At 40.5% G+C, this 24288-nt stretch overlaps 1 protein-coding gene and 1 long non-coding RNA gene across 3 annotated transcripts in view; both read left to right on the forward strand.

Annotated features, from left to right (window-relative positions):
• Positions 1 to 399: 399 nt before the first annotated feature.
• On the forward strand, positions 400 to 6674 carry LOC106493889 (uncharacterized). Its single transcript, XR_001294215.1, has 4 exons — positions 400 to 427; positions 2131 to 2212; positions 3415 to 3485; positions 6626 to 6674. It is a non-coding gene; the product is annotated as an uncharacterized lncRNA (long non-coding RNA).
• A 6092-nt stretch (positions 6675 to 12766) lies between these two features.
• HOOK1 (hook microtubule tethering protein 1) overlaps positions 12767 to 24288 on the forward strand; it is a 36558-nt gene continuing 25036 nt past the window's right edge. Inside the window, exon 1 of one of the 2 annotated variants that reach the window (XM_067301322.1) lies at positions 12767 to 12782. In XM_067301322.1, coding sequence (XP_067157423.1) covers positions 12780 to 12782 — 3 coding nt within the window. In that variant the 5' untranslated portion in view covers positions 12767 to 12779. Of the gene's footprint in view, positions 12783 to 17651; positions 17727 to 24288 lie in introns of those variants that run through there. The other variant, XM_067301321.1, reaches the window with a different exon arrangement.

Here is a 24288-nt window from a genome sequence, read left to right on the forward strand (position 1 = left end):
TATGCGTGTGTGTGTGTGTATACACACACATATAATATGTATATGTGTGTGTATACACACACACACACACACACATATATACACATTATATGAAGAAAAATTGTTAAAATCCAGTACTATGAAGCAGCATTCTTCATCTTCTTGTGATACCTCTCTTACTGAATGAAGCAAGGTAGGAGAATCTCCAGCTGTCACAATATGACATTGCCAGACAAGTATGAATGTCTTCCTGTTATGAATGGCCAAATTTAATCCGCACAGTTAACCTGAATATGATTTCAGTCTCAGCTGCCTACAGATCTCAGCTACTTTTGCAGGAGATGACAGGGAAGACACTTGCAAGAACTAGACTGGCCAGCTGACTGCTCCTGTGAAGGCAGGTTAGCTACGCAGACTGCACAAAGTGCCAGGCTCATGCACAGGGCAGGTAAGTGCACCTGGGTTTCTCGAAGAAGGGGGCACCATGGAGTTTTCTGCAGAAGTTCCAGCAAAAGTTGTTACAGAGCTCAGGATGTTCCTGTGGGAAAATACTACGGACAGGTCTGGAGTTTCCTGCAAATGATGTAGGTCCAAGATGTTCTTTCTTCCCATCATATATAAGATACAACTACTTCTTTTAAAAAGACAAACCTAGACACTAGGCTTATAGTAATAAAGTTAGTTGAAAGTGACTGGAAGAGTGGAAAAGGTTTTTGGTAGCTTAGATAAATAGCTTTTTCATTCTCAGATTATACACATTAAACATTTATAATAATAATAAAAATATATGATCTTAATTTGTATACAGAGCTGGAGGCTTATATTTGGCTTTTAGTAGGCATTTTTTGTGTTTTATTCAAATCCTTAGTTTTCACTATCTCTTGCTTTGGATAACTGGATTATTCAAATTAGTACACTTTCATCAGAAGAGCACGTGCTCTTCCTGACTCCTCCCTTTGGCCTTCATCAGACTGAGTAAAATTATTCACGGAACGGTCTCTAGAAGGATTGCTACCTCTGGCCACAGCTACCATGTTTCTCACACTGCCCTGTTACAGTCAAACAAGGGCCAGACTCTGAAGCCTCCGAATTGCTCAAGATTTATGCTGACATAAAGTGATGATGCAGCTCAAGATTTATGCTGTTATAAAGGATATCAAACTGTAGCCATGATGATACATTTTTATTCTGTCACATAGATGATTGCATTTGGAAAAGAAGGAAAGGCATTCCTAAGGCATTAAGTAGACAAAACTTCCTCTTTGCCCTCCAGGAGGATGAACATATAGTTCAGTGAGGACAGACACATTTTGTACATCTTTTGCATTTAAATTATGATTTGAAAAGCTGTCTAAGGGCTTAGGATGTTTAATCTCCATTAAAAGTAATGAAGCCTGCAGAGCTGTGTACTTTAGGTCATTTAAGACACTGCCAGCTCTAAGATTTTCTTAATAGCTAATCAGGTCATACAAATTATTTTTATTGGTAGGTTTCATACTCTTGTCAATGCTACACGTGATAAATTATTTATGCAAGTTGAGCAATGTTAGGAAAATCTGAAAAGTACTGAAAAAGCAAAAACATTTGAAAAAGAATATATTTACTACGTGGTTAAAAAACAACACTTTTTTTAAAAATTTTTTTTGTATAGACGTATTTCAGATAATGTCACAGTAGTTTATAAACTAAGTAAGTTTGCTGAACAGGCTGTTTCTCTTTTCTTCAGTATTCCACCTAAGAAAATAAAATAGCTTTCATATTATAAAGACATTAAGTGAAAGAGCTAAGAAATCGGTGTCAGCTCTGGAGAGTCCCTTCATTACCTGCCTGATTTTGTTACATGTTACTTGTCTGCTTAAGGAGGGGGAGGTCGAGGTAACCTCTTGAGGACCCTCCCAGCTACCTTCTGTGGCCTTGTTAGGTCCTGCTTGTGCAAAATTTAACAGGATCTGGACCACTGCTATATTAGTATACTCCTTCTGTTGACTAAATATTGATGATGTCCACATAAACTAATCAGAGTTTGTAAGGTGCTTTCGTGCTGTGTATTAAAGTTCATTGAGTACTGTAAAAACAATGTTATTTTACACTGTATGTGGGTTCTGCACCTGGAATGTTCATTCACGTTTGCATATTTTTCCACGTCAATAGAGGTGGTTCAAGAAAAAATTACCCTTCTGTCTCAAGAGTAATGCAGGCCGGGAAGGGCAACATGTGACAAGGACAGTCAAAGGTACAAGCAGCTTCTGTACAAGGAATCACTAAGTAAACTAAGATTCTTCAGGTGGAAAAGAAATGACAGAAATAGTGGAGGTCTGTAAAAGATAATGGAGAGGAACAAAAAGGCTATCTAGGATCAGTTGTTTGCTGTCTCTTCTAATACAACAACCAAACAGCATCCATAAACTAATGGGTGGCAGATTTAGGTAGGAAAAAAAAGGGCAGTACTTTACATTTACACTTTAGCAGTGGATGTTTTTGTTACGGATGCTAGAAACTGCTATGAATTCAACTTATACTGGGCATCAAGTACCATTAAATGCAAAGGTAGCACCTCTGACTGAGGAAGTTCCTGAACCATAAAAAGCTAGAGGATGGAAGAGTCTTCTGGGGAAGCATCGCATAATTGCTATTTCTGAATTCCATTGCTGCAGAGAGGACTAGATGGTCCTAGTTTGACCTGGTACAGCCATTCTTACATGAATAGAACAATTTGGGGAAAAAGAGATTTGGAGTCACCTTCAGCAAAGATAACAGTGGCTTAGTCTTGTCCTGCATAAGTAGGCAAGGAAAAACATGCCAAATCTTGCATTTATTTTATTAGGTTATGTGCACATTTCTGATTTATTTAGTCCAAGCACTCTAAATGGTGTTCAGGTTAGCTTTATGCTTGTTGTAAAGGGACAGACAAGCTGGATCTGATAGAAAAAGTAGATGATACTGGGCATAGCTTAAAGTCTGCTAGAATAAATTCACCCTTCCAAAATCTTGATCCAGCAATTGAACATTTGAACTACCAGAATGAATTAGAGATTGAAGTAGCAATTATGGCAGTTAGTATTTTGTGTCATGTGGCTGTGAGTTTTGATGGTGCTAGACACCCCTAACAAAATAAAATATTTTGTGCAACCTCTGCCTAAAATAACAGATTTTTTGGGAGGTTCCTCTAATGCATGTTCTAATGCATGTTCTACGTGTAATGTAGAAACAACACCATTTAAATTTCATTCCTGTTAATAGTCTCAGCTGGAAACTTCTGAGATTGCCCATAAAAGTTACTGTTTCATAGCGTTGTATTAGGATCTTGGTGCCTATCTCACCTTTGAAAATCCCAGGCCTGAATAACGCCACTGTAAAGCAGCTTTCACAAATAAATATGAGGCTACAAGAGTAGTCCTCTACATAGCATACTGAAATTACGTTCCTCTGTCATAGACATCTCTTCTATGGGAGAAGTGGAGAAAACTTGACACCATTCTGGGGGGACCCAGAATCTGCTCTAGAGAGTAAGTGCATACAAGTATTCTTTGAAAACACTGAGCAGTGCTCATCATTTTTAAGGAGTAGCAGTGGTCACCTCACAAACTGTTTTCAGCAGTGGAAGCCTTCACCCACGTAGGAAACGTTGGCACAGTGCTTTCATTGACCAAAGAGATTCAACCCGTATGTACAGTGAAAAAATCTAATCACACCAGTGGACACCCTCATCAGCTTTCACCAGAGCATGCCCCTAAATTAGATGACTGACGTAGTATGTCATTAGATGACATAAAGTGACTCCATAAGTGCTGATAGAAAATAAAACACCCACTTTGAACGAACTGGCAAGAAGATAGTAAGTTGATTGTATTGTAATGTACATGCTCATAAATGACACAAATGGCTTTGGAGACTTAGATCGAGTATATAGGCTGTAATGGATGATGATATACAGTGCTTCATGTTCAATTTTACACTTGCACAGTGGTGAAGACCTGGAAAGTTTAGATGTTTCTTTTAAAATACAGTTTTGTTTTTCTAAAATCAGGTCCATATGTTTATATTCTTTTCTCAATGAGCATCCCAGGAGTTATCTGCTTTTGGGATCAGATTTTCAAAAGAACTCCAATTAGGAAACAGGTTCTGAAGTTGTTCAAACCCAGAAGTTCCCAGTTTGGCAGTTAGATTTTCTGAGAAATTTGAGATCTTTTAAAATCTGGACATTTATTTCAGCTTAAAATGAAAGCTCAGCATTTTGAAAAGTAAATCTAGTAGAACTCTGAAAAATCAAGCCATTAGATTTGATGCATTTTTAAAACTTGTATGCAAAAGAAAGCTATGAAGTAGTGATTTAGGTCATTGATTATGGAGCCAGAAGCTCCTGGGTGTAAACCTTTATCTCCAAAACACTGCTCAGCTCACTACATCTTCCAGTTTTACCACATGGAAATTTTTTTAAACATTCAGTGATGAGTCCATTCTCATCAGCATGTTTGAAGAGAAGGAATTAAAGTTGAAAAAACACTTAGCAGATGAAAGAGCTAACAACCATTTATTCATTTTTTTTCCACGAACACCTGCCATTCTTTAGAAATAAAACAGACCTCACTTAGAAGTTTAAACCTGTTAGGAAGGCATGATACCATGTTCATGATACCTCTTCATCAGATTCCTGTGATAGGTGAACGGTTGCTCTGTGTCTCAATTACAGGGTAATTAAGATGAGCAAGGATATACTGGACGACTAAGTATTTGACAATACATACTAAACCTAATCACAAGCAAACTAAAAGTACATATTTTGAAGGGAAGAATTGATTTATGCAAATTTTCCAAAAGTAACTCTAATGATTAGAAGTATAAATAAATACTTCAATTATTTATTCATAATCATTCTAATGAATACTTCCTACCTTTGTTCAGAAGACCTACATAAAGTTTGGCTTACCATTCCTCTTTCCAGAAATGTGTGAGAGGAGCCGAGTGAGTTACACTAACTGACAGTGTTATGGTGTGGAATCATTCATTAAGGCAGGCTATGCATGTTTGTCAATTATTAACTTAGTTGCCCAATGTCAAGGTTCTGTTAGATTTTCTAAATTACGGTTACGAAAGAAACCTTTTCTTCAAACAAAGCAAGTCTGTTAAAAGAATAGAGGACTTTCGGGGAAAAAACAACACTCCTCCCTTTCCAAAGAACCTAAATAAATCTCCTCCCTCAAAAAGATGTTTAATGTAATTGAAAAGATCCTTGAATCTAATAAAAATATCACATTGCTATTTTCAAATATTAACTTGATCAAGGGCGAGCTACAGGTATTTTGATCGCCTGATATAGTAGCAGCCTATCAATTGTGTAGACAAGCGGTTAACTGAAGTACTGTTGTGAAATAGGTATAAAACTTGCCAGACACTTGTGATACCATGGCATTGCATAACTGCAGAATTAGGTTGAGTAACACGCAACATTGTCCAGCTAATCACATGAAGTGTAGAATTTAAGCAGAAGACCTAATAGTCCAAAACAGTATTAATTGATGGGCATATATACTTCATGAAGTATTTATTCTTTGTCATGATATATGTTCCTTAAGAAAAGCTTGATTTCTGTAAAGATGTTTTCCAATTTAATATAGCAAAATTAGTAAGGAAACTTGTTAAAGGGTTGATTTTATGCAGTGTTGACCATCCTGACCTTGATTCAGCAATGCACTGAAGCACACGCCTAATTTTCAGCCCTCAAATAAACACATGAACTCTTATGGAGGAGTGGAGGGGGAGTCAGTAATATTAGAACAGAACAAAAATAATGCCCCTGCTGTTCCTATTAAAGCACTGATATGCTAAACAAAGCACTTTCCAAAGACTAGCAACCGGATGGAATTTGTAGCATAAACAATGTTCCTTGTTTGTCATCAGTCCCTAGGGAACCTTCTTCTCTTTGTTACTGAGAAATTGGCGACAAATTCAATACTGTATGTGACTTCCTGTGTTGGATATTCATGCATACTCATATGCCAATGCACTTTATCTATCTATCTATATATGTATATCTGTCATTTATTATTTATCCAAATATGTATACAAATCTACAGTATGATTTAATTACTTATAAAAGATGCCAGACTAGCAGATGTAGAAGCTGGAGCCATTTCTTTATCCAGAGAAGTGACACAGCATTAGCAGTGGCTGCTTCCCCATGCTCTTCTAAAAGGCTTCACCCTTGCTAGACTCCCCAAGAATCTGAACATAAGTCATTCTCTCCTACCTCTTCCCACCTATTCTGCTCACCCTGTTAAATTTAAGTCTGCTAACAAACTTGTCAGTTATTACTAGTAATGACTGTGATTCTTAGACATGAGTGTTTATCTACTGGAAAATCGGTTTGAACACATTAAACATATTTTACTTAGGTCACTTTGATTACTACTAAGTCAAAAAAGGATTTGAACTGGTTTTAACGTAAAGGTGAAACCCCCATAGCAAAATAATAGCAAAAAATTATAGACTTTCTGTAAAGATTAAATGAACCTGAAAGACTTCCTTTTACTTGCCAGGGGCTATATGTATTGTGCTTTGTCTCTTTTGTAATCACATATGCCTTTAACTAACAGACAAGCTAGGCTTGGAAACAGTATGCTAAAGTCTGCATTGTTTCAATAAACAGGGTTTTTTTTAATGCCATTCTCAACCTCTTACTGCTCATTGTGGACACGAAGTCAACCATGAGGCAGCAATGTGCCCTTGTGGCCAAGAAGGCCAATGGTATCCTGGGCTGCATCAGGAAGAGTGTTGCCAGCAGGTCGAGGGAGGTGATTCTCCCCGTCTGCTCAGCCCTGGTGAGGCCACATCTGGAGTGCTGTGTCCAGTTCTGGGCTCCCCAGTACAAGAGAGACGTGGCACTACTGCAGCAAGTCCAGCGGAGGGCTACAAAGATGATTAGGGGACTGGAGCATCTCTCTTATGAGGAAAGGCTGAGAGAGCTGGGCCTGTTCAGCCTGCAGAAGAGAAGGCTGAGAGGGGATCTTATCAACGTGTACAAGTATCTGAAGGGAGGGTGCCAAGAGGATGGGACCAGACTCTTTTCAGTGGTGCCCAGCGACAGGATGCGAGGCAACGGGCACAAACTGAAACACAGACAGTTCCATGTGAACATGAGGAAAAACTTCACTGTGAGGGTGACAGAGCCCTGGAGCAGGTTGCCCCGAGAGGTGGTGGAGTCTCCTTCTCTGGAGATATTCAAAACCCGCCTGGACGCGATCCCGTGCAACGTGCTCTAGGTGACCCTGCTTGAGCAGGGGGGTTGGACTAGATAGTCTCCAGAGGTCCCTTCCAACCTCAACCATTCTATGATTCTGTGATTTACCATTACAGTTCAAAGCATATCTTCCCCAAGGGCAGAGCTAGATGCTGGACAGCAGAGATTCTGCAGTCTTGTCACATTTTCACTCAGTAACCCACCTTTAACGGGGAAACAGAGACTTTATTAGACTTAATTCACTGAATTTGACGATACCTGTTACTAAACTGTTACTAAAGACTGTTAAATACTAGCAAACTTCCTTTTACACAGCTTCAGAATATTTGGTGATGCAGATTGTGGGCACAAGAAAATCTCTTAAATTTGTGTGCATATTTACAGTAAATCAGAAAAACATGATTGCCATAACAAGCTGGGTGGCCAACCATTCCTATTGTTTGTCTCATTAACTTGTTGGTTCCCAGCACATGCATGGAAACTGCACTCTTGGACGCATTTTGTCTAATTGTAGTTTGGTCCTTTTCTCGTGTTAGATCTTTTGTTGAGGCCTTAAAGCACAGCTACAATACAAGTAATAATTTTACCGATAATAAGGTTGTCATTTTGGCTTTGGAGTTTGAGCCTGTTCAAACACTTACATGCCTGAGTTATTTTGTGTAGTTGAATAGGCCCATCAAAGCCAACAGGTGTGTTCATGCCAACTGTTTGTGTTATTGCATTATTAATTTGCAATTTTCCACATAAAGTTTCTTATTCTACTCCATAAAAGCCTACCTAACTGAAAACTGGGACTTAGAAGTATAAAGTTGTGAAATAACACTCCCTGGCAGTGCGTTGGACCAGGGCCTGCATAATGGCATTTGACACAAACCAAGGGGTTTTATGCCTGAGGTAGAGTTTCTCATTAAAGTCTTCTCAGTGTGTCCCAGATGTGACCTAATTCCATTCTGGAAAATAAGAGTGGTGAATGCTGACTGCTGTATATGCAGGCAGGCTTTACAGTATTGTGCGAAAAATGAACATCTAAGCTATCAGAACAGCCATTAACCTGGTTCCCAGGAAGAGCAAAACATGACAGGCCAGCTGTCTAGTGAAGTACGTGAAGAAAGCAAGAGAGGAATCTGTTTAAGTGGAAACATAAGTGAACTGCTAGTAAAATCAGGTAATCGTAGCTTTTATCATAAAAAAAATGAACCAAATGCAAAATATAAGTTTGTTAGAAATGCCAATAAAAATAATTGTAGCCTCTCTGGCACTGCTTAGAGAGAACAATCTGTTAAAAAGAGGCTCCACCCACCTGTTGTATGAGTTGGCTTTCATTCTTTGGAACATGCTATATGAAGGGAACCTTAAAATATGGATGAAAATGTGTTCAGAATGCTTGGGCAAATTGCAGCTTTTTTTTTCAAAAAAAGAAAAATGACATTTGGATAAAAAATAATGAAATTTGAACTTGATTTTGAGAGATACATGCTAACTTGCTTTATTCAATATGTAACTGTTTTAGTGTGTAAATGAGTAAATACAGAACAACTCATCTTGTGCTTTACATACTTATAGCTATCCCTCTCTCTCTTTAGCCATTGTTGGGTTTTGGACATTTCCATGTTATTTATTAGTAAGTGACAGCTGTGACATGTTCACCTAGCATTTCTATTTTTGAACACACACTTTTCTTCTTCAGTTAGAGATTACTATTTGAATAGTCCATTTTGAAACACATTTTAGTGATTTTCAAAACCAACTCTTAGGTAACAAAGGCAATTCTTTAATAACTTCTGTTGATTTCCAACTTACCAATAATGGAAATGAACAACTTATTAATATTTTATTCAGTGAATCTTGTATACTGATGACAATTTTTCTGAATAACAAGATGATGTTCTGTTGTTTCAAAACAACAGAACATGTTGTTTTGAAAATGATTTTGTCTTTAGAGGGATTAGAGATATTACCATTAGCTTTGGTGTGCAAGACTGCACACCAGTACCCTGGCAGAGAATCAATCTAAAGGGATTAATTCTTTTTGGAAATTAAGTTTGTGATTTTCATGATCCTGAAAAAGCATACTCCTGAGTATACTCATGGTTTAACCCTGGACTGTAGTGAAAACTGGAAGTATTCAGTACAAGATACTAAATATGTGCAAAGATGTTGTCAGAATCAGAATCTACAAACCAAATGGTCTTCTTGGGACATAAAATTGCCTGGACGCGATCCTGTGCAACGTGCTCTAGGTGACCCTGCTTGAGCAGGGGGGTTGAACTAGACAATCTCCAGAGGTCCCTTCCAACCTCTACCATTCTGTGATTCTGTGAAAAACACCTGTCAAACATTCTTTAGTCCCATGAAGTCACAGCATTACACTACCTTTCCAATGTACCTGTGGAAACAGGATTTGAAACAGGAATGTGGATTTGTTTATGGCAAATATGTCTCTGTCATACTTCATATCCCAGTACAGAACTTCTTGTCACTGGAACAAACTGAAGTTGTATCTGAGAATTTTAATACATATGAACTTGAAAAGCCAGGTACTGCTGCCAGGACAGTGCAAACAGTTCCATGAGGTCAACTAATGTCAGCCAAGACCATTTTCACTTGTGACCTTGCTCACTGAAAAAAAGATAGAGTATCAAAATAGAAATACAGATATCTGTGAGATAGTAAACAAAAAGCCAGAAATAGAAAAGCATAGATACGAGATTGACAAATGTTAAGGAAACAGCTGAGGCCGAGAGGGCAGGCTAGGAAGGAAGGTTACAGAGAAAAAGTGAGGTCATGCTGGAAAGTAAAGATAGTAGACATGTAATATTTTCTCCTGCTAAAGTCACTGTTCGTAGGTGTCCCTGGTCTGAAATGCGTTAGTGAGATAATCCAGGTAGATCATTCCTAAAGAAGATAATCAGTTATTCTCCTGGAGTCAAAAAGTGCAATTACAAAGATCTGGTCACAATATTTTTTATAAATGTAGTTAGTTAGTTTTCTACCTCTGACTTATTTTCTTCCCTCTATTGCTTTTTAAGAAATTTAATGGGCTATCAGGACTTTTGACTCCGTGACATTATTCCATCTTTTCTCGGGCTCGCTGGAAAGGGAATTGTAGTATACTAAAACAGAGATAATCCATCATTCTCTGCACTCATGTTTTCCAGTTAGTTAAGGAGTGACCAGATAAGATAATTCTAATACAGGTCTGTCTTGTCTTCTTTTTTTTGGCCCTGCAAGTGATTTCCTTTCCTCGGGAGAATTTAGAGACAGTGGACTGGCCAGAGGCACTCATAAAAGAAGACACATTTCTGCAGACTGCTCTGAAGAGTGGCTCTGAAGAGTACTGAAGCAAATAACTTCAGAATTGCTTAAATCAAGTCCAAGCTGCCTCTCTGTCCCATTCAGCTCCCTTCCTCTTCTCTTCTTTCCCTGATAAAAGATATAAACTGGCCAGTGGGACCTGGGACTCCACCTGGTTTTGCTTATTTGCTTTATGCATGAGATATTACCAATATATTCCTACTTCTCACTTTAATATTCATTGTAATAAAACATGATCTGCATAGCTCATATTGGCAAGCTTGTTACGAATGTAACATCTGTTTCAGTTTAGCAATACCTACTTCCCTGATGTATGATAAACTTTAATTAATATTTGTAAGGGTACTTACAATTTTTTTCTGTAACTTTTCTTGTGTTATTATTCTATGGAAAAGGTGGAGATGCATTTGTATTCTATATACACACTCACTATATGATATGTGCTATAATAACTCTAACTGATATTCTGTAACCTAGGACCCCAGAAATGGCTGCAGACAAAACTGAATTCATTCTGAAGACAGACTAGAAATGCCTTCATAGTTCTAATGGTATGACTTACTATTTCTTACCACCATAAGTCTATGGGGGTCAAAGAGAATTTTCATTGTGTTAAGATGTCCTAAGAAAGGTATAAAGAAGAGCATAAATGGCTCAAGTATTGCAGGAATCCCACTAGCTTAAACATTCATCTATTAAAAACAAGAGTTTTAATAGTTGAATGACTTCCAAGAAGGGCCTCAAGGGATGAAAGTGTTTCTATCAAATCTGAAAATGTTTGGAAGATGCTTATTCCATGTGAAAATATTTTCACCTTTCAGAAAAGCTTGAATATGAGATTCATTTGATGAATATACTCTCATACAATGTATTTTCGGAATTGTTATAAAATACCTAGAATTCCTACTATTTGATGACAAATGCATTATAATGAATTTCATCTCCTATAAGCCAAAATATTTCAGAACGTTTTACAAAATAGACACTTCAGTTACATAGTAACAGATTTTACATTCCTAAATGCAACAGCTCCTATTTCCCTAAGGGCAAGTTCTCCTTGAATATTGACCAACTTCCCATACCCTGCACAATGCTCAAACTCGTCTCCTCTATTTCACTCAGACTCTAGACCAGTACCTGCTTTTTGCTGTGGACTGGAAAAAAACTAACCATGAAGGAGTCTTACTCTATTCCATCTAGTGAAGACACAGACCTCTAGAACACTGCAAAGTTTCCCAGTTAGAATCCCCTGTGCTAACCCAAATCTTGGTTTGTACATGAAAGAAATGTGACTACATAGCATAGATTTGCAAAGCTGCAGGTCCAACTCCAAAGTAAATGTTTCATGCCTTTCATCGTGTCAGCAGAGGCCTGTTTTGTCATAGCGTTAATCATACTTTGAGAGTGCCTTAGCCTTGCAGACTTCCCCTTCATTCAGATTGTACAAACCACAGTCAAATGATATTCTAGGGAATGAACCTATAAGAGACTTTTGTTGTGAAAACGCTGGTGCTTTTAAAAAAAATGTGGCTTGACATTTTAGAAAAAGTTAATGTCACTGCTAATGAGAAAGCAACCGTGGTCTGCTGGTTAGTCTGCTTGGGAAACTGGTTCTGTTCTATGTTTTGCTTGTTTTCCTATGTGGTTTTAGAAAATCATAGGGGTATATGTACATTGCAATTTTAGCCCCTATTTCCCTAGTAAACACCTTACATTCAAAAACTTGAAGCATATATGTTTATTTGGTCTTTGGATCTATGCAGATTTGCACAGCTGGGGAAGTATGGACTAAGCTTGAGCTGGTTTCAGGCTATGTGCTATTCATTCTGCAGGAAGATCTAGGCAAGGTAATTTCATTTGACCCACATTCTCCCGTAGTTGACGTGGCAAGTATTGTAGGGCATCTTCAAAGAAAAAACAGTGGGATCTTCTTCAAATGCATTAGACAAATTGACACAGTAGCATAGTAGTCAGTCATACTGGCTAACTGCAATATAGACATACCCTTTATCTCCCTACTTTCCCCTGTGTAAAACAGCAATGATAGTACTTCCCTCACCAAAAACGATGCAAGGGTATAGACGTGAAGGACTGTGAAATGGTCAGCTATTCCAGTGCTATTTCAGACATCGGGACTGTCTTTTTACTGTTTCTGTTTTTTCTTTCTCCTTTAATCTCCTCAAGCTGTTTTTCTCAGATAGAAATAAGGAAGCCCAACTCATGTGACCAAACAGCTCCTTCTCAGATCATGGTAAGGTTTTCTCTGTACCTCAACCATTTCCTGCTCTTTGTAAATTTTCCAACTAGCTGTCAGGCCTAGAGGGTACAGCAGTTATCACAAGACTGGTTTGTATTGCCAGTGCTGAGGGTCAGTGACCTGCAGTTTTTAGAACCCTGTTCTGTCTCTTGTGCAATCACAAAACATACACCTGTGTGGGACCAGTAAGAGACTGATAAAGATTTTCAGTCAGTCAAATAATGTGAGTTCACACTGCAATGATAGGGTTTTTCTTCACATTTTAAGTGTTCAGTTATGCAGAATAACATTTATTTGTTTGTAAGAACTTCTAAATAGGCCACGTTTTGGAAATAAACAGCCAAGACCTTTTCAATAAAATATAAAAACTTCCAATATAGGTAGAACTTGATTCAAAAGGAAGTTGGAATATATAAGACAAGAGAATGTAAAAGATCATGAAAGGACCTAAAAGGATATGTCTTTAATAATTTACTACATGAATTTTGGTAATTGATGAATTTCTAGTTTCTGCATCTGAAAAATGTAGATATACTTCAGCCCCACAGAACATCATGAGGCTTAGTTGATGCTGCTAAAGCTTTTGAAAGATGCTAGGAAAGTGCAGACTTTCATAATTCATATCAATCAAGCTACTAAATATGACAGAAAAGCTGAGGATCATTTTTCATCTTGTACATTCTAGCAGGGAGAAATGTGCAAGTTACATAACTGACCACCAAGTGTCACTGTTGGTATTTTTACATTCTTATTTCTTTGTTCCTAAGCGTGTAAAAAAATCCTCATAGATGTAGTCCTGTATATGAGGATTTTCCAACAAGAATAAGAATATTTCTAAACTACAGGAGACATGTATATCTACCCCACAGGCTAGGGGCAAACTGAAGTGCCTGAGTACATGGCTTTCTTTAGCAAGGCACCAAGAAGTAATGTCTAAACTAAATATTGCTCATATTATTGGATATAATAATGTAGATCCCATTGAAAATCAAATAATGCATAGATAAAATTCCTAAATCCAAGTTTTTGTTAGGAAAGGTAGACATTCCTCACTGAGAGAATGTCAGATACTTTGTCAAGAAGGCAAAGGACACATTATCAAAATGAGTGAATATAGTTTAAATAAGTTCCTACTACTAGAACTAATTTAGCCTGACTTAAAATGTAGTAACAGCAGACATTAGACATCACAAGACTGAACCACAGTCCTGGTCTGAGGTGCCAAGCTATTCTTTCCTGTTTCTGCAGTGTTAACGTAGGTCATAGTCCTTATCTTGATTGGCACAAAAATAGAATTTGCTGACAGGCATTCATGTGAGCTGCAGCTCATGAAGAGATTTCCAACTAGGTTTAAAAAATAAAACCAAATGAACTGCCATACCTATATAATGTACATAACTTCCCTTTGCCACTACCTCCTTTACCCCACAGCTGAACTCTTAAACTCAGCTTGCCAGTTCTGTGGTGTTCCTGATGTGTCCACATGTAGCTGCAGCTTGAAAGATGCAGAATAGCTACATAGATTGCTATATGTATTTGTAATGTAGTTCTCTGTAGAATTCAGGTGTCATAAGTGCAATGTTCCTTAGAAAGATCCTTCTGTGTGCTAATACTGGTTTATCTTGGTGAGCACTTCATCATTCAGAGTTAGTCATCTGAAGTGGATCCAATAGCCAGGAGTGCACCGGTGAGCCAGTCCCCTCTGACATAATCCCAGATCACCAAACCTGTACAGTCTGCCTTTCAAATTAGTCCCTGTCCTACAGATAGCCAATCTATCATCCATACCATCTCTTCAGCATAGCCATGCCTTATATGTAGACATATCTGGATAGTTTTGAAAAAGTAGCAACCCTTAAACAGGCATATTAGATCTTGGCTGGTTCTGATTAACCTCAACCCTTCCCTTCTGTCTGTACTGAAAACCCTCTGTGGTAAAAGTACTTCTCCACAGTGTTTTTTGCATCTATGAAAAAGGATGACCCCACTGAAACAGAATATGCTGTCAGGGCCCTTAGTGCACTAATAGGCCTTCATGGCCTCCCCTGGGGCCTCCACCCACCTCCTCTGCCCAGGGGCCCAGGAGCTCCATTTAAGCTCTGCCCTGGGCCCTTATTCCCTGCTTGAGCTCTGTTGTAGGCATGCAGGGCTGTTGCTGTGGTCCCCACTGATCTGGACCCTGACCTGTGGGCTAACTTCCAAGCTTGGCCTCAGACCTGCCTTGTCACTGCGGACCTACCTGGAGATCACTGGGCTGTGTCTGGCCCTGGTTACCCTCACCACACCTGCTCCTGACCCGTGGATTGACTTCCTGGCTTGACCTTGGACCTGCCTCGTCACCATGAACTTGCCTGATGATCTGGACTCCTGGTGGAACCTTGCTGCCATCTCTGGGCAACCCTGCTCCCTTGCTTGGTTACTGGGGGACCAGGCCCTGGCTGGTGAGGTCCCTGCCCTGCTGGCTGTGATACTGCTCTTGGCTCCCTGTCCCTTAGGGAGCAGCTGGCCTTCACTGTTCCCTGGCATATGGAGCATAAACCCAGGACAGAGGAGTTGCCTGTAAAAACATCAGACCTGAGAGGATAAAGAAAGCAAGGGTGTGAGGAGTTGAATCTGTAAAGAAAGAGCATGTGAAATCAAGAAGCAGAATTCAAGAATTATGTGCTTCTAGGAAGCAAGCAGAAGGAAACTGATGAGCCAAGGTGAGTAGGAAATGACAGATGCTAGGACATGATACATCCTGAGAAGGGAAAGGACATAGAATGAAAGAAAGAATAGTGAGCAAATGAAGAGGGTGTAAAGGAGAAGCTAACTCAACAAAAGCTAGTAAAAATTATAGAAGAGAACAAATATTTGAAAGTGACCATGTTCAACAGTACAAATCTTAGCATAGAATCCTGGGGGATGTTAGTGTAAAAAACCTTTTTATTCCCTACTGTATTTTTAATGAGGATTTCTTCTGTGACAACCAAATCTCTTTAAGAAACTTTGAAGGGAAATGGTCAAAAGCTTTCCAGAAATTCAAGTCCACTCTCCAGACTTCTGAAGTCTGGACAGCACTATAAAGGGAAATATCCATGTAAACACTGTCTGATTCATGCAGCAAGGTCTTAATCTGTGTGAGTCAAAGTAAAATCAGTAACAGAATTAAAGCATGTACCTTAAGAAATAGAATAGCCAAAAAAGAAGAGTATATGATGTCTGTAATAGCTGTTATTCAAGTTGCTTAGTCCATCCTTAGGATATTTCACTAAAGTGTTAATGCAGTCCTAGCCATTCCACTAATGACAGGCAATATAAGAATCTTCATAAAAATGTAACAGAATCAGCTAACAAAAAATAAAAGATGCTGTTGGAGAAAAAAGTTACTAAGGTTCCTGTGCTGAAGCAGTTGAAGACCAAAGTAACCACATCTTCTTACTGTAAGGTACTTACACTGAATGAGGGGGCTTCAGACTTCCTTTTCTCTGAAGCTTCTGATGTAGTTTATTACAAGACAAGATTCTGAATCGGGCATATGCAAGACCTGATCAGTACGACAGTTCCGCCTGTGAAACAAATACAGTGAAGGAAAGCAAGTGAGATTTCTACTTTGTTTCCTCAAACAAAAGTGCTCCTACATTTCAGTTATCTAGCAGTGCAAAATACAAAAGGAGTGCGTGCCGTATCTACCCGGTGGCGTCTGACATCCTGTGCAGGCAGTCATTACACAGCCCCATGTGGCGACTTGGCCGCGTGCCCACATACTGCCAGGTGCATGAAAGGGACTGGTCCCAGGGGAGCAGCTCAATAGCGCTCCGTGAGCTGTCCCGCTTGCTGTGGGATAACGAGCGAGTAGATTGCTACCCTTGAGACACCACCATCTGATGGGTTTTGAGTAGTACTAACAGCAGCCTCTGAGGCTGAGGAAAATAAGAGAGACAATGACAATCCAAAATGAGAAAGAGGTAAGAGCTTCACAGCCTTTTTGTGCTGCTGGACGGGGAGGTGTACTGCCCTACCTTCTGGCACAAGGTCAAAACAGCTTCCAGTCAGGCTGCTGCTTAAGCACTCACCGACCTTTGCCTCCCCGAGAGAAGGAGCTCTAAGAGCTTCCCTCGTATTTTTGCCCCATTCAACTATGGTATTTTTGCAGAAACACTGCATTTTGTGTTCCACTCTGAAAGTGACAGTGGTGGCCAGCACAAACGCGCTGACCTACCTAAACCTTAACTGCAGGTACGTCTGCAGTGTGCCGGTCCCCCTCCACGGCCGTGAGGGGAAAGCGGCGGCCTCGCCTCAGGGCCGGGCAGGAGGAGGGGGCCGGCGCCATGTTGGGACCGGGGAGCACCTGCTGCGGGGGCCGAGCGGCGGCGGAGGGAAGCGGGGCACGGTCCCGGTGACGCCAGGGGCCGCGCTTTCGTCGAGGGGTGGGTGAAACGCTCCCCTCCCCGGCCGGCACCCGCTTCCCCCGCACGGCGAGGCCCGGGGGCGGCGGGGGCGCTGAGGGGAGCCGCCGCCGCCGCCGGGGGGCGCCGCCCGCCCCAGGCCACCTTCGCCCTCCCGCTGCCCGCCCGCCTCCAACGAGCGCGCCCCCCACCGATTGGCGCAAGCGACTACAGCCTCTCCCGGTGATTGGTGGCGCCCGCTGTCACTCCGGGCGTTTGAAGGCATGGGCGGGCGCTGACGTGTACGTGATGACAGCGCTGCCCCCGCCTCGCCTCCGCTGCCGCGTAGGTGGGCGCCGCTGGCGGCGGCGGCGGCGGCGGCGCGCGGGGGGGAGGGGGCGCCTGTCACGTAAGCTGCGCATTGTTTTGGGCGTAAGCGCGCTTGGTGCATCGGGCGCTTACGCAGCTGCTGCGAGCCGAGCCGAGCAGAGCCGGCCGGCAGCGGGAGGAGGCCGCCACCATGGAGGCGAAGCCGACTGACCTCCTGCTCTGCGACAGCCTCATCCTCTGGGTGAGTGTCGCGGCCGCGGCGGGGGGGGGTGTCCCGCCTGCCTGCCTACCTGCCTGTCCTCCCCCCCCCTGCGCGGCGTCCGGCCCCCTGTGAGCCCCGGGCGGGCCTCGCTGTCACAGAGCGGCCTCCCGATGAGGCGGCAGCGGGGGGGGGGGGCGCTCCCTCAGGAGCGGCCTCCCCCCGGCGGAGCGGGGCTTTTCCAGTCAGACCCTCCCCCCCACACCCACCCACGCCCACACCCACCCACGCCCACACCCACCCAACGGTCGGGTCACGGCGGCCGGGGGCTTCGCGGGGGGCGGGCGGCCGTTGGGAAGGGCGGGCGGGCACCTGTTGGGCCCGCGCCGTTGCCGTGGCGACGGGGGCGGGGTGCGGGGGCGGGTGGGGGAGGGGGCGGCCCCGCGCCCTCCCCCTCCCCCCCCCGTTCTCCCGCGCGTTCGTGGCTTGTGTGTGCTCGGCGTGGGCTGGCGTCCTCGCTGCGCTGGAGGCAGTGCGGCGGGTTCCCGCTGCTGCCCCTGTCAGGGGCTTCAGGGGGTGGGAGATCCGAGTTAGAGGCAAATGGACAGAAAATGACGATTATGTGGGTAAAAACGCCGCGGTAATAATGCGGTTTACATAATATATATGTTTATTTTATATCCTTCCCCCCCCGACTCTTGCAAAAGTAATAGTCTTGAACTGTAGGTACAACCTCTGGAATATCCTATAGGTCCAATTAGTGGTTTTTCAGCAAACCCTTTAATGTAGAAGCCTCACAGTAATTAACAATAACATTAAATACATGCAATTAATTTGAATTCAGTTGGCAGAAACCTCAGAGCTGAGCCTGAACTTCATCTCCTACCATCCTTTAGTTGGTTAGAGCATTTGTTGCAGCCAGATGCTGCATACTGCACGCACAAGAAGCATGTATTTGTTGGATTCATTAATCAAGCTTCCTTTCTTTTTATCCCTTCTTCTTTCTGAGTTTTCTCTGCTTTCTTATCTGTAATTCTGGTCATGCAGAGATGCAAACCTGGCAAGAGCGTGTTGTACTAAATAATAGAGCAACTTGTGCAGGTGTTGCATAAAATCTGCAGGTAAGGCCAGAACTACTTTGCATGGACTGTTCCTTTAGCAATAACAGCTATTTGGGGTATGCTAAGTGTGGAAAAAAGGGAAAGAATGGGTTATTTTAGAAGCATTATGTAGAGCTGGAAATGAAACCAGAGATGAGAAAAAACACAATGGCAAAAGTGATTTAGCAGTAGCTACCAAAAAGATGTTCCTTCTCCTTTCTGCATGACAATACAAAAGTTTTAATACAATTCAGTTTCTTATAAAACACTGAAGAAACAGCTTCCTCCTTTCTTTTCCTCCCTCTCTTTTTCTGTTAGTTACCTTGTATGCTAATGTTTAGTTTGTCTTTAGAATTCTAGACATCTTATGCTTTACCTCTCCTGGATTGAGTATTCTTTATCTTGTAATCGATGCATTCTCTTCTTTCTCTTCTTTGTGCTCTTCAGCTTTGTATCATCTGTTCATAGATGAGAAGAATAGCTCTGTCATGATTCTATTGCAAAATAAATTAATGAAACAGCTTGAGCAAATACATTCCTGAACTCTTTCTCAAACTCCTTTCAGCAGTGTTGAAATACGTTTACAATTCCTGCTTAAATATTTTAAGCCTAATTCTTATTTTTAGTTTAGTCATGTTACATAGGTCTAATTACATAACTTCTCTTAAAGTGCATGCTAATAAAGCCTTAACCAGCCTTAACTAAAAGAACATCATACAGGGTCATTAGTGTAAATGAATATCTAGATCTGTATGTTCCAGTTGTGTATGCAGTACTTGGCAGATACATGGCCATATGCATGTTTTCAGATCTAGCACCTTACTCCTGTGACCTAATTTATAACTTAGTAGAAGCTGAGTGTAACCAAAGATGTGTTTCAAAGTTTCTTTCAACTTGAACTTCATAGAAGACTGAATAAGAAAAAAAAATCGATCTTACAAAGTAGAGCTTTTTTAAGGAGAGGGGAATGAAATGCTTTGCAGTTGAAGAGAAAAGGGTTCTTTAACTCTCTATAGTCCTAATGGACAAAAAAAATTGAGAAATCTATTAGTATAGCAAAGACATGTTCACTCTGCTCACAATTTTTGGTGTTCTGCTGCCAGATCTTGCATTTTTATTTTAGCAATTTTTATACTAGAAAACACATGTTCCGTATAGGAGAAAGTATGAATAAAAACATTATTTAGTGTTCCTGCAACCCAGATGTCATCGGACTTAAATTTTTAAGGATATTACCAAAAAAACCGTAATGGAATTGCATTAAATTATACAGGGAATGTATTTGAGTTTTCGAGGAAAATTGACTTCTGATAATGCTTGTTACCATTGTTTCTGCAACAGACTTTAAAGTTGAATTTTCTAAGAAGTCCCACAGAAAGACACACTTTGTTTACTCTATGTGAAATAAATCTTAGTATTTTCCACTTCAAGGTAACAATGGAGCGATAAAAGCAGCAATCAGTAGGCCTGGTGATGCTGTAGTATCTTCTATGCTTAGGTGCCATTAAAATAGGTGTTTTCTTTACTATAGTAGAGCAGAAGTTTCCTGGATGTCTTCTGATGTTTTACCTCCCCAAAGTTTATTTTGTCTTTGAATCCCAACTACAGCAGGCATCTGGAGAAAAGTCTTTGTATGTGGATTAATTCTGTGTAACGAGTCCTCTCTTGAGGTATGGCCAGTGTACTGCCGTGACTTTGAAGTATCCATTAGGTACTTTGCAGGACTGAGGCATGCTTTCAGAGTAGCCTTAGAATTCCTGACCTTGGGTTTTTGCAGTGTTACATTGCGTTGATGTTTTGGTGTATAATTTATGAGATAGCAGCATTGTTTAAAGCGGGGGGACTTTTTTGGATCACTTCTATGAAAATTTACTTTACTGGTTTGTTTCTGCTCAGTTATGATCCTCTTCCTAAAAGTGTGTTCTAGAAAAATGATTTGAGTGAACATAATCCCAAGCTTCATATACACAAGTTAAAAGCTGCCTAAGAAAATAGTTTTTAAGCCATCTTGGAAAGGAAGAGTGCTTGAAGTCTGGCAGGGCTAGTTCGTCATGTCCAGCTCTACTGAGTAGTGTTACAGGTTTAGTATGTTTATTGAAGGTATTTTTATAAAAATGAACTTTAAAAGTTTTTTTTTTTAATCTTATCTGTCCTGTCACAAGTCATTTGTTATGTGAATAAATGCTACCTTATGGATAGTTGAACAGCTATATATGGTAATATCTTCAATAGAAAGCTTTTTCCACAATAGATGTATTCATATGTCTCTGTCTGGCACTGGCAGCATTTGTAATGCTGTCTTTCTCTGTGGCTGAGTTATCATTACTAAAATTCTGGGATTAAAAATGGGAATGTTTATTATTACTTCAAAATCTCTTTGACTAACTATAAAACCTGTATCCCTAGCATATGTAATCTGGGTGTCAGCTGGAGTACCTTAACCCTGGATCCTCCAGATGAAATTGAGGGCATATTTTCTCAAGTATTGGATGGGTTTCTAGAGTTGTACTGCATAATGTGAACGTAGTCTTGTTTAATCTACAGCTGTTTGGTAAATCCATCAGTAGATCCAGAGAAAAGGCATAGTGCTAGGTGATGTAAAATCAAATTTTCAGTTTATATTATCAGCATAATAGCTGTAGGTCTGGGAGAAAAAAATTTGCTCCACATGCAAGAGCAAGTAGCAGGGTGCGTTTAAGCTATGTTCATGGCTGATATCTGAAATGGTCTTCAGCATGAGTAACAGCATGTCTTTGAAGCTGTAGTTAGAAAAACTAATTGAATCTGAAAGACTAGTGTTGCTACAGTACTGGAGTCCCTGATTGCTTCTAACAACCTCTTTCTCCTGCTCCCAGCTGTCAGTGATTTTTATAAATACAGAAAATCTGTTTTGAGGACCTTATTCGGTTGGCATGGGGGTTTGGAGAATACACAACTAACACTTCTACTCTCATTGTTTCTAGGCACAAATGTAACGTTTAAATATATGAAGAAACAAAGACTCTCAGTAGCTGTCCTCAACTGTTCTCAGCTTGCTAAAAAACTGCAAAACACACAGAAGCATAGAAAATGCTAAAGATGCAATTCGACTTTGCAAGCAGATGCAGATTGTCAGGCAAAATTTGTTGGATAGCAGTGAGGAATTCTGGTAGTCCGAAGTGATTTGGGGTTGCAGGGGGAGCACCCAGAGAGAATGTGCTCTTTGGGGTGACAGTCTTGCTTTTTGCTTAGTCTTAATTAGCTGTTTCTATTCTGAGAGATACTGACATGCATAAAGCAGTGTTGCACGTCACAAGGTTGTCTAAGGCTTTGTTACTTGCTTTAACAGGCTTGAACAGTCTTGGTTGTAGAAGCAAAATGGTAGAACCTGTTATCTTACTTCTTCAATTTATAAGTATGTATATCCAAATGACTGTATCACAATATTGTGCCATAAAACTCTGAATTCTGGCATGCCCAGTTTTGACTCATAAGCTTCCAAGCCCATTCTTGAGTCGTCATTAAGGCTGTTGTAGTGTTAGAAACCAAGGCTGTCAATCACAACTGCTTCAGGTTGTGTTCTACCTAATCTTTTATGTAACCTACAAGGGATTATTGACTCTTTGCTTGCTCTAATACAGGATTAAAAAATACTTACATACTAAAAAAAAAAAAAAAAAAAAAAAAAGGCTCCGTCTGCATATTTTTCTCTTCTGGGCTTGCTTAGACTTTGTTTTTAAAGCAAGGAAACAAATTTTCTGAGAACATGGCTGGTCTTCATAAACAGTAGGTGCAGTGACTGCCTCAAGTTCTCAAAACTGGAAACTGTGCTTTTCAACTACTTCTGTCCCAGTAGCTACATTTCCCCAAAGCATTAGATATGGTCATTCATTGGTGGCCTTTGAAGAAGCTAAGCTGTCCCAAAATAATTGGGAAAGTCTTCTCACAGATGGACAGATGATTTAGGACATGATAAACATAGTAAGTATAAAAAAATCAATTTTCATAGTGGGCAGAGATTATAAGGATGTGTGCTTGGTTCCATTCTATTCAGCGTATATATTTCTTAATAGAAGAATTTTGTTTTAGTTAAGTTTCTCTTAATTTTCCTCCGTTTTGGATACTGGGTGACATTCAGGTAATTCCATCCTATAGATCTTAAATAAAGGAAAACCAGAAAAAGTGAAGAGAAAGGTGACCATTCTCATCGGAAGTATGGAAGAGCTTCCATACAAGGAATGGCTAAATAAATTAGGACTGTTCAGCCTGGGAAAGACACACTGGAAGGAGATGGGTATGATAAGGGTCAGTACAGAGAGCTTGTTCACTGTCTCTTTCTGCACAGGTACTAGGGGGTGTCAAGTGAAGCTAGTGGGTGATGAGCTCGGACAAGAGGGGATGGTCCTGCAGAATCTGTGGATGCTGAGTTTGTGGCTCCAAAAGTGCCTCAACCAAATTATGGAAGAAAACTCCTTTGAGGATTGCTAAAGACAAATCTACTGTCAGTGGTTCAGGAGTCCTGAGACACAAATTCCCAGAGCCTGATGGAGTATTTTGAGGGGATAGGGTGGTACGCTTGATCTGTTCTGTATTCTTTTTCCTTTGTATAGTCTGGCAAAGACAGGCTATAGTATTGGATGAGATTTTGGCTGGACTTAGTACAAACACAGTTTTATGGAGCGATATTCTGAGGGCCTAGTTATCTCAGTGTTTTAAAGCTTTATACATTAAAACTAACAATTAAAACTGCATGCAGAAATTAGTAGCCCAGCAGAAGAGCTGCCTATGAATCTATAACAGTAGTGGGAATACATCAAGTTGATGGGCAGATGCTTATTTATCACATATAGAGCCGATGTGAAAGTATATTGCAGTGCTGTACAGGGCTGTAGAAATGTTGAAGGTATTCCTGTGACTTGAGTTACTTTTGGAGAAGCTAGCTGCAAAACATCTGAACTGTTGAAATTTAATCTTTAGGATGGGAATTGCATCTTGTTTGTATAGTCATAGTGCAAAGGGACCATAACTATACTTGTGTCTGGAAGCACCAATTAGAATACAAAAGATTGTAAAAATTCATATGGGATAGGTCAGGCAACTAAACTGTAAAAGAGTTCTGTCTATAATCTGGTTTTGTAGTAGGGATGAAGAGTGAAAATTGGGTCTTTCTGCTTAATCTTGACAGAAATATGTAGATGGGTAAAATTGCATACAGCCCTGTGCTTAAACATTAGGAAGTGTAGATGTTTGATAACTGCTATTTATCAGGAAAAGATATGTGATTTCAGGATATGGTAAAAATTTCTTGGGTATATAACAGTATTTTTGAAGTTGTATGTTTTAATAGGAACATCTTTATATTGCAAGTAAATATCTTGTCAGCTCGCAGGATTTAAAATTGTTCAGTCCTCCTCAGCTGTCTTCATATCCATGGAGTGCAATAGCTCTCATATAACTGCGTTTTTCTGTTTTTGCATAACTCTTTCTCCCTTACTCTTTGCCCCAAAATAATCTCAGGGGTCTCT

Source organism: Apteryx mantelli, chromosome 8 (assembly GCF_036417845.1).
Source record: "Apteryx mantelli isolate bAptMan1 chromosome 8, bAptMan1.hap1, whole genome shotgun sequence".
In the NCBI taxonomy this organism is placed as follows: domain Eukaryota; kingdom Metazoa; phylum Chordata; class Aves; order Apterygiformes; family Apterygidae; genus Apteryx; species Apteryx mantelli.